At 33.5% G+C, this 15,968-nt stretch overlaps 1 protein-coding gene across 1 annotated transcript in view; it reads left to right on the forward strand.

Annotated features, from left to right (window-relative positions):
- The window catches only part of LOC111086603 (transient receptor potential cation channel subfamily V member 6-like), a gene marked incomplete at its 3' end in the record, with an annotated part of 25,154 nt that extends 10,624 nt beyond the window's left edge, over positions 1-14,530 (forward strand). Inside the window, exons 2-5 of the mRNA XM_022390114.1 lie at positions 1,307-1,535; positions 2,476-2,634; positions 10,687-10,841; positions 14,387-14,530. Of these exons, the coding sequence (XP_022245822.1) occupies positions 1,307-1,535; positions 2,476-2,634; positions 10,687-10,841; positions 14,387-14,530 (687 nt within the window). The remainder of the gene's footprint in view (positions 1-1,306; positions 1,536-2,475; positions 2,635-10,686; positions 10,842-14,386) is intronic.
- Positions 14,531-15,968: the final 1,438 nt, after the last annotated feature.

The following is a 15,968-nucleotide window of genomic DNA, read 5'->3' on the forward strand; positions in this document are numbered from 1 at the left end:
AAAACTTCTCTCTTCATTTTTAAATGTTATATAATTCGCGTTGGCCACATTTGAAGAACAAAAATTATGAATAATTTGACTAAAGCGCTTTATATTAACATTCTGAAAGTCATTTTTAGTTTGCTATTTTTTAGTTTTCGACGTATTAAGTAGGATTATTCTTGATCGTGTTTCAATGCTTACACTGTAAAGTCTAGAAGGAAGGTTCTCTGGACTGACTGACAAAGGTGTATACTCCTACTGTCCTACAGATCCTAAATGATGTTTCTAAATAGTATTCCTAAATTAGCTTATTACTGGTTAAGTGTAAGTAAATAACTGAATGCCGCTGGTCACGGAGCTATTAAGGCAGTAGCTGGAGTATTATTCTATTCTGAGACCTTTTACTTTGAATGATAATATAGTGCAATAAGAGACTTGTTTCCAAATACCGCTCGAAATTCCGCTCACCAAGAGATTATGACGTCAGACAGAATTAATCTTTAAAACGTAAAGAACAAGCATTGTTGCGTGCTTTATGTTTCAAATCTTTGTGTCTCATGCTGAATTAAAATTAATGCATCTATAAATCTATAATCAACTATCGTTTCTGATTCATTATATACGTCAGCTTTTTAAGTAACTCCAGTGTCTGACGTCAGCATCGAATAATTTTCCTTTGGAAATGCATACATTGCGTGATTGAAGTTTTAAACTTAGAAGTGACAAACTTTAAAATGAAATGACTGACTTTGAAAAGTAGATATTTGTGAATAGATGACTTTGTATATAAAGGAAAAATAACTTAAATTTGCAAGTATTATATCTCTATGAAATATAATAGAATGTTTCCTTTGGTAAGTGATCAAACATTGAGAACTGTTAGCTAAAGTTGAAACTTTCCTTTCCAGGCAAAGACGTTCCTAGACCCGCAGAGCTGTTAACAATTCTGAAATTTACATTTCCAGATAGGGGTGTTAGCAATACTGAAAATTCCCTTTCCAAATAGGGTTTTTTTAGATGGTTGTTGACAATCCTGAAACTTCTCTTTACAGATATTGTTTTTCACAGAAAGTTGTTAAACATGCTAAGATTTTTCTTGGAAGGAGGTTGACCAGAGGCTGGTACACCTATACAAAGCCAAGATGGTTAGTGGGCATTCTGGACATCTCAAATAACTTAAAATATTGTAATAGTTTTTGAATTTACGAATAACTTTCATTCTGTTTCACCATTTAATTCACTCTATATCTGTGGAATAGATTTACGCGATTTATATCGATCTTTCTGTACTCCCAATTTTTAACGAGTCGCTCGGTTTTTCTAGGTGGCCATACCAGTGGACTCTCTGATGTCTAGTGCTTCCCGTCTGGCTAACGTTAACCCTGAAGAAAGGCGTATTTGTTGGAAACTTGAGTTTCGTGGAATGTTGGGAGAAAGCTTGCTGCATGTGCTCATCATGTGCAACACATCAATGCACGCGCGTATCGCACGTGTTCTTCTCAAAATATATCCTCATCTAGCCTGGGATATCATAGAAGGAGAAGAATATTTTGGTAAGCTCGATTTATTCTGTTTTTTACAACAAATAAAAATAACTTGTTTAAAACTCGAGTTATGTGTACAGATGCCAGATGGTGTTGGAAAAAGAATGAGTTTTCAATTACTATTATTTTAATGTGTACAGATGCCAGATGGTGTTTGAAAAAGAATGGGTTTTCAATTACTACTATTTTAAATACTAGTAATTGAAAACCCCTTCTTTTTCCAACACCATCTGGCATCTGTACACATTAAAATAATAGTAATTGAAAACCCCTTCTTTTTCCAACATCATCTGGCATCTGTATACATTAAAATAGTAGTAATTGAAAACCCCTTCTTTTTCCAACACCATATGGCATCTGTACACATTAAAATACTAGTAATTGAAAACCCCTTCTTTTTCAAACACCATCTGGCATCTGTACACATTAAAATAGTAGTAATTGAAAACTCATTTTTTTTCAAACACCATCTGGCATCTGTACACATTAAAATAGTAGTAATTGAAAACCCATTTTTTTCAAACACCATCTGGCATCTGTACACATTAAAATATTAGTAATTGAAAACCCCATTCTTTTTCCAACACCATCTGGCATCTGTACACATTAAAATATCTTTTTATACAATACTTACGTTGTTGAAGATTATTTGCTATTTTTTAAATATGTTACCTTGGATAGTTTGCACATGCACATTGATATCTTAAATAAATATCAATCTCTCATTTTCAGCAGAAGAATATCATTCTCAAGAATAAGGGGTAATATTTAAATAACTGTTGGAATTTTGAGAAATTCGTACCATAATGTGCTAAAGATGAAATAAAACAATTTTTGTTTCTGTCACATGTATTTTGCTCAACATTTTTGTATTAATACTCACAAGTGACAAGTTTAGAAAAATACACCTAAATACTGATTATTTGTGTTTATGTGTCTTTTTTTTCAGGAGCTAGTGCCTTACATTTAAGTATAGCGTACAACATTTGGGATTTAGTTCTCCTGAGCGTCGAAGGTGGCGCTAATATCAATCAAAGAGCTACAGGACGATTTTTCATGCCGTACGATCAACAGCGACCATCTCCTAAAAAGCAGACAGATTTCGAAGGTAAGGTGGCGTTTTGTATTTCCGTGAAAATGTAGTCACGAGTTAAGCAACAAAACCCAACCGCCAAGCGTGTATGTTTTGCGTAATTGTGTTTTTTACTTCACTTCAAAGTTATAAAACACGATGTCTAGCAGATTATAACCATTTTTCGCCAAATAGCCCCAATATCTTACAAGTTAACACATAGTATTATGTCAAAAATTTTAGTGTTTATGCTCAGCAGCGTAATTTGTTTCCAAATAAAATAATAAAACAAAAATGAAAGCTTTTAGGCAGGGTAAAGCCAATGTAACGAACTTTGGTATACTGATCACGTCATTCCATAGTTCAAAGCTGGTCACATTGACTAAATAAAGACGGTTATCAACTTGTATACGTATCTAGGTAGGATTTTCTCTTTTTGTATGTACATGTAGCTGACGTTTCTAGTAGAGTTTTGGATGTACAGACAACAAACTTTCTACGTATCTAGGTGAGATTTTCTCTACATCCAAAACTCTACTAGAAACGTCAGCTACATGTACATACAAAAACAGACAACAAACTTTCCACGTATCTAGGTGAGATTTTCTCTTTTTGTATGTACATGTAGCTGACGTTTCTAGTAGAGTTTTGGATGTACAGACAACAAATTTTCCCATTTATCTAGAAGACATTTTTTCTTCTCCCTGGATGTACAGACAACAAACTTTCCACGTATCTAGGTGAGATTTTCTCTTCTTGTATGTATATGTAGCTAACGTTTCTAGTAGAATTTTGGATGTACAGACAACAAATTTTCCCATTTATCTAGAAGACATTTTTTTCTTCTCCCTGGATGTACAGACAACAAACTTTCCACGTATCTAGTAGTTTTCTCTTTTCTACTGGGATGTACAGATAACCATTTTTTTCCACTTATCTATAGATCTTTTTTCTTCTCATCTCAGATGTACAAAAACTAATTTTCTACGTATCTAGTAGACTTTTTCTCTTGCGTTTTTGGATGTACAAGTAATCTACTTTCCCACTTATCTAGTAGAGTTTTTCTCTTTTCTTCATGGATTGTAGGTAGCTATATTTTCATATGTCTCTAGTAGAGTTTCTCTCTTCTCTTCTTGGATATACTAATAACCAAATTTTCCGTATATCTAGTAGAGTTTCTCTTTTTTCTTGTTGAATATACAGAGAACCAACTTTTCTACAAAGCTAGTATTTTATCTCTTTTCTTTGGGGTTGTAAGTAAATACTTCCGCTAATCTTTGCTGCAGAGATAATTAAATTTTCGTCTTTGAGTGTTTTTCTCTAAAACGAAGCGTGCCATTAGAATACTGGTTTTGAGAATATACATTTCAGAACTTATTACTCTGAACCATGATAAGAACAGTTCTACTTGTTGATAAAATTATAAGGTGAGAATATACCGTTCTTATATTTATAGCTTGTTCAATATTTTTACCTTAATTTATCTTGAAATCATTAAAACAAACTTCCTTAGGTTGGCTAGGATCTTTGAACACAGAAAAGTACCTTAAAATCCTTAAAATTATTTATTCCGGATAGATATTTTCAAAGTTAGACTACAACATAATAGAAAAAAGTATGTTGCCTGAATCACGATGTTCCTAATGTGCAAAGTCAATACTTATAACATGATGTATGTCACCTGTATTGCTCATATTCATAGTCACAATATCTATAATCTATATAGTTCACACTATTAGTCACAGTATTTTTAACTTATACAGTTTATATTTATAGACATAACATTTCTGACTTTAAATGTTGTTGGTATTTTGATTACCCGATATAATATATTTGATTTCAGTCCTCTATTTGTTAGTAATTCAGCCTCAAAATCTTTTTTTTTTAATCTGGAGACAGATTTACCTTTCTTTGAATTCTTCGAAGTTAGCAATCTGTTATTTTAGTAACATATTTTAATTTCTTTTCGGACTGAACTTAAACTCATCAAATCTTTAGCTATTAATGAAACGTTTCGTAGTTTTGGATCATAGAATATAAATTATTTGTTCTTTAGGTGACAAAAAAGGGAAAAAAACGATCAATCAGTACACGTAGCAAAGGCAGATAAATTTTCTGAGCAAGTTAGTTAAAAGAAATAATCAAATCTAATACAGCAAATATTACAACTACATCAAAACTTATTCCTAAAAAAAGCAATTTCCCACAAAACTAACGTGCCAACCAGAAGGTAATTAATATGACATGCAATTTATTACCTTTCTTACGTTCAAGAACACTGGATCAATACTTACTTCAGTACAGAATCACAAGACAAACTGAAACAGACTGACGAACCACAGTTTTTGCTCCCATATTTCCCTAAAGGTTTCTCTACAAAAGTTCATGATATAGTGGTATTCATAGAAAATAAATCCTCAAAATGCAAAAAGTACAGAACACTTCAGAAAATATATATATACATGAATTACTCAACATATTGTAGCAAATTATCAAATATAGACCAGGGAGATTGTTGGCCCTATAGAGGGACTCTGTATCGATACCACAAGATATTCCCCGAAACCTTAAGATGTTAATGCATTGTAAGAGTGACAGTCAATCCCTTGACGAGGACGTTGAGTAGTAGATTGCCATTGATCGTCTGCCTTCTCTCGGGTCTCCAGTTCAATATTATGGACGACGGCTGATAGGCTTAGTTACATTGCCATAAATACAAAATACAAATACAAGTAAATACTTATCAAAATAGGTAAATACTTGTGTTGCTTGCCCGGTTGCAGAAGAGATAAAGTAAAAACTCTAAAATGTAAACAAATACACGTTACGTGACCGGTTGCAGCAGGGAATCAAGTATAAAATATACGCACAAGATAAATACGTGAATTATGTGGCAGGTTACAACAAGGTATCAAGAAAACAACTTACGAACTCGATAAATACACACATTACGTGACATGTTGCACCAAGATATCAAGCAGACTCTACAAAATAGATAATTATACGAGTTATATGACAGATTGCAGCAGGGTATCATGTCAAGAATCTACCACATAAAGGATATTAAGAAAAGACTACAATAACCAAGATTCAAGGCCTAGAATAGATCAAAACAATGAACTTTTTTTTGCCTTATAATAAATAGCTTCTCCGTCTTTGATGAATTATTTTCCACTCCTAGAAGAAGTGTTACAAACATCAGTTCTCATAACGAATATAATTTTAGCTTTATTATTATTATCAATTTTACTGCTCACTTTGCTTATGTGGTAATTTCGAAATCTCAAGCAGTTTCTGAAATTTCCAGGCACTAAAAAAAAAGGATTACGTTGACATTGAAAGTACTAATTTATACAGGACTGACTCGCAATGGTAGCTGGAAATTTGTTTTCGGTGCCGCTTAGATTACTTTAGACAGTTTAATTCACTGCTGTACTTCATGTTTCACATGTAAGGAATTACGTTGACATTGAAAGTACTAATGTATACAGGACTGACTCGCAATGGTAGCTGGAAATTTGTTTTCGGTGCCGCTTAGATTACTTTAGACAGTTTAATTCACTGCTGTACTTCATGTTTCATATGTAAGGATTAGTTGACATTGGAAGTACTAATGTATACAGGACTGACTCGCAATGGTAGCTGGAAATTTGTTTTCGGTGCCGCTTAGATTACTTTAGACAGTTTAATTCACTACTGTACTTCATGTTTCAGATGTAAAAATAATATATATATATTTCTGGTGCTCTGTAAATCACTTTGAGCTGCTTAGTAATAACGTTTTAAATTGACTAAACTTCACGTTTGAAATGTAATTTGTATATATATGTATATATTTACATTGTCATGTAAATCACTTCATGTTTTAGAATTACAAAACGTAATGATTCAAGCAGTTGAATCATATTGAAGCATGTTTTTACTTTTTCACATGCTGCAAGCAAAATGGTTTTAGTCATTTTATAAGTCCTTTACCAATATATATAAATATTTTTACAAGTTTGATTATCAATTAACTTTAAACACATTGTATTAGGAACAGAGTCGACATGTATTTCCATTTTTGTTACTGCAATTATGCAAATTATTGCATGAAAATATTTGCAAACAATCAAACATATCAATTTGCCAGTGTTTACTGTTGAACATATATTGGATCAATAACTAACTAAAATTACAAGAGGCGGAGAACGGGTTGGGATTGTTTACTAAACCATAATCTGATAACACGCACGTGATTTTATTTTGCAATTTGTAAGTACCACGACAGAACAATCTGTACAAAACTCAATTGTCCAATTACTAATGTTTTTATAAAACAGCAAAAGCATAAACGTATTTAGTATATATAAAAGAAAGAATAACGGGAAGGGAATGTTAGCATACCACGAGAGAAACAAGATCATAAACGAATCGATTGTTTAAAGAAAAAAGGTGTAAACTCTTCGTGAGTGACAAGCATTTCTGTTTAAAGTCTGAGTATCTAGAGTCGTTATGTTATATACGAAACTGTTAACCATTTTTAAAGAAGTACACGCTAACACTAAGCTATTTAGACCAAAATACATTCATAATTAGGATGTATTCCCCACAACAGCTTACGCTCATTATAAAATCCTCTTGCGTGTATGTTCAAGCGATAGCTTATGACCTTTTATTCTTGACAGATTCCCTTCCTTCTGGTAAGAAAACAACAAGTACGTCACAAACAAATTAAAGCATCTTTCAGTGGCAACGTTATTGTATGATATTTCATTATTGTCAGATTTGTTTCCCTATCGTTAGAATCTAGCAGTACGTTATGAATAAACTACGCCACATTTCAGCGGCCATGTTCAACCCAGACTTTCTTTTCTTGTCAGATTGTCTCCTGGTGGGAGAGCGGTAAGTTTACGGACTATAAACGCTAAAATTCGGGGTCTGATTTCCCGCGATGGACATAGCAGATAATTCAATGCGGCTTTGCTCTAAAACAAACAAACAAACTTGTCAGATGTCTTTCCATGTCGTTAGAATATAGCGATACTTGATAAAATAAAACAATAAACCACGCCATCTTTCAGCGGCCATGTCCAAGCCAGAGATTATAATAATTTATTCTTGACAGATTTATTTCCCTGTGGTCAAAATGTAACTACTACGTTATAAACAACCTATTCCGTCTTTCAGTGGCCATGTTCAAGTCAGAGCTTCTGACCTTTCATTCTTGATGGATTTCTTTTCTTGTGATTAGAATGTAACTGCTGCGTTATAAACAACCTACACGATATTTTTATTATTCTTTGTTAATTCTGCACTCGTAACTCTTGGTTATTTTTTTTTTATTCGTGGCAGGTGTTTAGTTTGAAAAGGAAAGAAACTTTCTCAAATGGAGTATTCAGGGATATTATTATCCCTTTTTTGCCCCGCTCGTGAAAGGTTTTTATGAAACCAGCGTTAAAATTATATAAAATACAAATATATATATATGCATATATGTATACATACATATATATAATTGTTTTTGGTTTACAGGCCTCACGATTAAGATAAATATTGGAGGACCATTTATATGATTGCAGAGGTTATGACGTCGAAGCAAGGAATGCAAAGCAAAAGCCGCCCTTATTATGGAGGTCGAAGTATCAAACATCCAGACTTTGCCATTAGAAGTGAGAAAGAAGCAGACGGCCGTTTATCAGGACGGCGGGGATATATGAACCCTATACCGAGAAATTTGTTGTGTGGGGAAACGGGAGTGCCCCGAGAAAACCCATTTAGTTATTTAAGTCCCCTGACAAAATGTTTTAAGTTCCTGTCAAAGCAGTTTACTTGAATACATATGAAGGGCTAGTGTTAAACACATACAAGAAACTCTCCTAGGCATATGCTTTAGGTAATACATGTAACATTTCACGTTATCCGAGTGTGGTCCAGCTGTTAGCGTGCCAGACTGGAACCAAGTTTCTGTGGTTCGCTCTTCGTTACCGCCAAAAACAACATCGCGCTCCGCATGGTGTGGGTGCGTTATAAGAGTGACGATCAAAACCCACTATTCGATTACAATAGCGAGTTGGCGGTGTTGATGGATTGCCTTCCCTCTAGTCTATCACTTTACAATTAGGGACCAAAGTGACAGACTAGAGTGAAGGCAATTCATCGAGTGCTATTCGCGAAAGTGGTCCCTACTTGTAAAGTGACAGGCTAGCGGGAAGGCATTTCATCGAGGGCTATATGCAACAGTGGTCCCTAATTGTAAAGTGACAGACTAGAGGGAAGGCATTTCATCGAGTGCTATTCGCGAAAGTGGTCCCTACTTGTAAAGTAACAGGCTAGCGGGAAGGCATTTCATCGAGGGCTATTCGCGACAGTGGTTCCTAATTGTAAAGTGACAGACTAGAGGGAAGGCATTTCATCGAGGGCTATATGCAACAGTGGTTCCTAATTGTAAAGTGACAGACTAGTGGGAAGGCATTTCATCGAGGGCTATATGCAACATTACAATTAGGGCTGTCTCGAATAGCCCTCGAGTAGTTTGAGCGAACCTGGACAACAAACTACGTTTGAAAACAATGCAAACGTACACGGTACATAACCAGCTCCTTCTTACAGCTTATCAAAGAAAAATGTTTCAGTGTTGGGATTTTACTGTTACTCGTGTACCTAATGTCCTTAAACATATATCTTTTATAGCTTTATTTTATCTTATTCCTAAATCATTTGAATATAGATGTGTTTTTTTATTCGCCGTGTATTATGCATTTGGAGAATACGAAAATGTTCAGGTGTTATTCATGCAAGTTGTTGGATAAAACTTGTTTCCTTAAATATTTCTTCGAAATGTATAATGTTGTAAGTTGGACCTGGTTCCACATTGTACTAACAACCCATTGAAACACTTGTAGCCAGTTCGCAAAACTTGCTGTGATTCGTCGGCTGCCATTTGTCCAATGACTCTCCAATTTCAAGTCCAGACATGACTCTTGAAGGATTTGGAGCAACTTTAATCTCTGTGATTCACTTCAAAGTGACAACTGAGACAAAACTGTGCAAGACTACTATTTGGAGCATAGAATGTATACCCAATCCTTTTGCATTTCCGATCACATGACTTATAGTCAGATGCTTACCGTTGATATGTTTTAGTAGACTTTATGTTCACCTTGTAACTAGTTTTATTTTATTTTTACAACTATATGCTAATTATTATTATACCTAGACATTATGTTTCGTTGCTATCCTCTGATTATAGAATCCCTGAGAAGAACTATTTCTATTTTGATAGTGTCCAGGATTCGATTCTAAGTCTTCTTGATAAACATTCTGTTCGACTGTTGCCTACTCCATTAGACCTTTAAACAAATGACTATTTGAATATTTTCAAGAGGGGTTTTGTTGCCTTATTATGGTATGTTGACTGAGTATGTCATCAATTAAATGGATGTAGAAAAATGATTTTATCCTTTCCATTTTTATCATATCGTCTTCTCAAATATGATAGGGTATTGAAGATAGATCGTTATTACCGAGTCTTCTATGTGTCTATTATGGTCCTTAATCCCAGTCTTGCTCGTCGTTTTAATTTTCCAACGTATTAGGATCCACATTATGACAATGGTTTTGTTTTTGCTTAGTTATAATACTACAATTTCCGGTTCTCTTTCAATTGTTTTATACAGTGCACTATAATAAATATAATTCATAAGAAAACTTGTGGTTAAAGTTATCATCTTATGAAATATTGTGATGGAAACCAAAACCTCATTTTTATTATTTTTATTTCACTCACAACTTTATTTTTTGCAAATTTATTTTTATTTTTTTCGTTAAAAGCAATAATAATTTACTGACACTTTAAAAGTTCTTTCTTTCTTCATGTGTACTTAAGCTTTATATCGAGCATTTCTTTCATAAAGATATTTTCGAGTGAAGAGAGAACAATTTATTCAAATAACTAAATAAGTGAAAACTCACGACTACGGAATTAATAACTGTAAACACTCGTAATTTTTTCTCAAAAACTTCATTAGTGTTTTTCTTTTATTCATCTTCTTATTTGTAGTGAGATATTGTTATAGCCAAACCTATGTTTTCCATTCCATTTCCCAGGTTTGTGTTACATGGGAGAGTATCCCTTAGCTTGGGCGGCGTGTTGTGAGGATGAGACAGCCTATAACATGTTATTACGTCGTGGAGCTGATCCCAATCTGCAGGACACACTTGGCAACATGATTCTCCATGTAGTGGTCATCAGGGATAAGCTGGTTAGTAAATGTAACCAAAATTAATACTTATAATAGTTGAGAGAATAGTATCAACAAAAATAAACCAATCTGTATATATATATATACCAAGGAATAAAACATATTCAAACATAGAGATCACTATAGATAAACCGGTATAAAAACAACCAGAAACTATTTTAGTGATTATCAAATATAAACATACTATAGCTTGTTTGTTTGAAGTTAAGCATAACGCTACATAATGGGCTATCTGTGCTTTGCCTACCATGGGTATCGAAACCCGGTTTCTAGCGTTGTTCTGTACATCCAAAACATAGTCTAAATGTCATTTTAGAAGTACTGAAGAATTATGTACGTAGAAAAAACTAAAACTCTGTGAGCACTAGATATTCTAATATAATTATTGCTATTATATTCCACTTACAAGATGAAATCAAAGTGAGACCTGGAGATGCTGATACTAGTACTTCTGCTTCGTCTCTCACTCTAAAGCTTAAACTTTTCTGTTAGGCCTGGCGTATCTTCTTCAGATCTCGTTGCTTTGTCTTATTAACCATAGATCTAAAATTCTGTAAGATTTAGAGTATCTACTTCAATCATTTCTGCTACATTTACAGTCATTTATCAACACTAGATATAAAGGATGTGGCGAGTCCATTACCCACTTCGGCGCTTCATCAGTACCACACAAGTTCAGTCATCAATTGAACGCTTCCGAGTGACATAAGCCGAGTAATTGGCGGAATAACTGACCTCGGGTCCTGTTGGCTAATCATTGCTTACTTTAAATTTACTAATTACATAAATTACTAATGAGGTAAAACCTACTGCGGAAGGTAGTTGCATTTTTGATAGATGAGTGGGGAATGGACATGAACTCCCTAGTTCTGGTGAAATGTGAAACGAGGGAGAAGTGTGTATGAATGCATTGAGTCAAAGCATTTTATGAAGTTTTGTGCCTGAAATGTTCGGACTATTTGGGTTTCAGCAAAAGGAATCAAACATGTGATACAAATATCTAGATATGATCTGGATGTTCTGGGTGTTTCTGTATGTAGGTATATTAGAACAAGATTGAAAATAAACTAGTTTTATTTTGAGATCGAAATGACCTACATTCACACGGAGTGGCTTTGTTCTGTTTCATTAGAGCAGCAACGAGTTTGTTGACACAAGAGCCTATATTAAGATTACTGACTGCATGCTTTAACAAAATATGGTAAACCTAATCTCGTAGTCTGTTATGTTCCAACAGAAGGCTCGAAATAAGTAGTAAGAGGCTAGTCCTTTCTAAAACTGCAAGGTCTACTGAATGCAATTTCAGGAAAAGATATTAAAATTTTAATGGAAGACATGAATGCTAGAGTGATGTTGACAATGTGGTCGTTCTTACTAGGTTTTCAAGGAGCCACAGAATAATAATGACCTCAGATTATTTGTGGAATGTTGAGAAAGGAATAATTTAATTATTGTAGATACATTATTTTCACATCGAGAAACTTACAAAGAAATATGGAAAATCCCTGATGGTTTAATTGTAAATCAAATAGACTACATAGCCATATCCTGTAGGTATAGATCCTTATGGCATGATGTCAGGTCACTTAGAGGCGCAGACATAGGAAATGCTGGTCGATATTTAATTGTTATAAAGATAAAAATAAAACTGTGCAAAAAAGTCTATAACTTTTGATTTTGTTAAGCTCAAAATTCCAGAATCAAAAGTTGCATTTCAGCTAGGTTTAAGAAATAGGTTTCAGACACTAAATATCATAAGTGATGAAAAGTAAAGAAACAATCTTTAAGCTTGTCACTATAAACTAAGCTGTAAAGTCTAAAGGTACCTTTTTTGCAATTTGGTTTTGTTAAATTGGGGCTTCAGTGATTTGGTATTATTTTATGAATAACATTATCGTTACCCTTGTCAGTTGGCTTTATTACAGTATTATTGCCAAAACTAGGATCCCTGTAATCAGTAATTTCTTTTCGGTTGAGGCTATTTTGAGAGCAAATGTATGGTGTCAAAGTTTTCAACAGCTTTAAGATATCTTTTTAAGTGCGATTCTTTATTTGTTAGAAAGTCTAAGTAGCTAGGTTTTATTGTTTGTTTTGTTTTGTATCTTTCTGGCAATCACTATCGTGAGATGTTTTGTAAACAGAGTCTGTTTTCGAGAGAATAACGTGAGATTGGAAGGTCAAGACAAGGGTAAGAGAAAGGAAGTATTTGAAGTTTTAGTTTAAAGTAGAATACAATAGCAGGTCAAGTGAAGTGGGTAAATTAAAGTTAGTAAGTAGTTTAAGGCTTGTTTGGCTGAAGAAAGTAATATGTCAGTTTTGGTTGCAAACGTTTGGGTAAATCTGTTGAAGTTCTGGATTTTACTGTTAATATATGTGCTAAATTCTGGGAACAACAGTATTAATTATATATGACCCGGAACGATATTTTAGATAACTTAACGTTTGATGTGAGTAGTTTTGTGTTTGTTTGAAGTTAAGCACAAAGCTACACAATGGGCTATCTGTGCTCTGCCCGCCACGTGTATCGAAACCCGGTTTCTATCGTTGTAAGTCCGCAAACATACCGCAGGGCCATAGGAGGGGGCGAGTAGTTTTGTGATGTCAATATTTTTGTCTGTTGCAAAATGATGGATTAAAAACGGGTAGATTTAAGTAGAGAAAGTTTGGTATCGATATGATTGGTCACTTAGAGTAGTTCCACTAATGTATTTTACAAGAATGTGGTTTACACATCAATACTTTAGCAGAAAGTAATTTTAAATTCTTATATTAGGAGTTAAGATGGTATACTGACCTGATTTAGGTCCACATGCCTCAAGTTGACTTGCGTTCTTCGTAATGAAGAGTTATGTAGGGTCAAAAAATAGTTAAGCCTGAAAACAAGTGATTCAATAGATTCGGACCTTATTTCTTCAGCAGCGGTAACTTTGTTTCCGTGGTTTCTATTTATAGTGTATACTATGTTGTCAACATATATTAATTCAACATATATAAGTCGTCGTTTATCATATAACTCTTCTCTCCTTGTCGTAATATAGCAGTAGTCATTATTTGTCATGGCTGCTTTAAAGTGAAGGGAGACGTAAGACAATATTTATCATACTTACACTTATCATGGAATACAGATCATACAAATATTCTATTAAAACAACAGGATGATTTCCGAAAGGAATTTTTTTCGCTGACCAATAAACAAAAGACTCACCATGTAGAGAAATTAAAGTTAGATTTTGTTTTGTGTTTACTCTAAAAGGATGTTGCTTTATAAACTTATCTGATATTTCCCTCTTACTTTTAGATTTAAGTGCAGATCACAAGATGCTTTTAAAGGACATCGCTATGTATATTTATCTCTAGATCGACATAATTACCATGTCTTCGCGAAAATAATTATGATATAAATTTGAATTGGAGGTGTGTTAATCATACGTTATACAGCACGTGATCACTTTTTCTTGAGACACGGTTGAACGTTTTGAATATTCGTGCACTTAATATATACATTATTAATCGTGCTTAGGTGTAGTACATATAAATCCTTACAGAAAATGTACGGCTATGCGTTAAGACATCCAACTAAGCCAGCCAAGGACAACATTCTCAATTGTTGTGGCCTTACTCCACTGACTCTTGCCTGCAAGCTTGGACGAAACAACATCTTTCGCGAGATGCTGGAGCTAAGTGCTTTGGTAAGTTGTGACTCCCTTTAGATAAAATCAAATAATCATCACAGTTATTACTGTACTTTTAATTATTCGTCATCTATGTACGCGTTCACTACAACCAATTTAAAATATGTTCAAAACCTGGTCTAATAAAACATTGACGTTTTATAAATATCATGTTTAAAATTTTACTTTTTGTGAATATCAAACTTTGGATTTTAAATTCTATAAAAATATTATTTAAAACGTAAAGTCTTACATAAACTTATAATATTTGACATTCTATAAATTTCATGTTTATGATTTAATGTCTTGTAAGTCTCATGTTTAAAATTTGATGATTTTTATATATATATATCGCAATGTTGTTGTTACGAAACCTGTACTGAAAATGCTAGACAACAATTCAAAAGGGTTAATACAAATGAAGATATTTATTTAACGCTAACGTGGAGCCCTCACTTGGCGGTACAGGAAGTAGACTCACATATGGAGATGAATTTTGATAATTATTTCCAAAAGTCTAACTTCAAATTACAAACAATATATTCTGTTAGGTATGAGTATATCTAAATCACAACAATAAGAGCAATAACAGGAAGAAAGCCGCCTTTTTTTTTGCAGTGATGCTTCTAAAGCCGTTTTAAGTTTATTTTTCCAAATTTTGGCATAAGGCGCATATATATAGTAATTTCGAGTAAAGTATTACAACTGTTCTATGTTCCAAATCTTAGAATGAAAAGAACATATATAAAGTATTCTCTAGTAAAATCTTATAACAGTTCATTGTTCCGAAGCTCGAAATGAAAGAAGTATGTCGTAATCTCGAGTGAAATCGTACAGCAATTCATTGTTGTAAAATCTTGTAAGGAAAGGAATTTATAGTGTATATGTATAATCTTACAACATTTCATTGTTTCAAATCTAACTATGAAAAGAATCTATATAGTAATCTCGAGTGAAATCGTACAGCAATTCATTGTTGTAAAATCTTGTAAGGAAAGGAATGTATAGTGTATATATATATAATCTTACAACATTTCATTGTTTCAAATCTAACTATGAAAAGAATCTATATAGTAATATCGGGAAAAAATCTTACAACAGTTCGTCGTTTCAAATTTTTGTGAAAAACTTGATTCCTCATTCAGTAATATATTGATAGTTCACAATCAAATGACCTTATACTTCCTGTCGTACAAACATCAAGTGATTCTAAGTAATTCACATCATTTTGACTACAAGAGCTGATGATGTACAGATAGAAACAGAAAGAACTTTGACATCCAGAGCTTATATAGCTTTATACACGTAGTTAAGCCTACGGCCGAGTGTACAATAATTTTGTATGTGTAGATATAACTAGAAAAAGGAACGGATATAATTTCAAAGCAATTCATTGTCCTAAGTCTTTGCATGGAAAGAATACACCTGGTTTGATTATAATCTTACAGCAGTTCAT

This window comes from Limulus polyphemus, unplaced genomic scaffold, assembly GCF_000517525.1.
Source record: "Limulus polyphemus unplaced genomic scaffold, Limulus_polyphemus-2.1.2 Scaffold1247, whole genome shotgun sequence".
In the NCBI taxonomy this organism is placed as follows: Eukaryota; Metazoa; Arthropoda; class Merostomata; order Xiphosura; family Limulidae; genus Limulus; species Limulus polyphemus.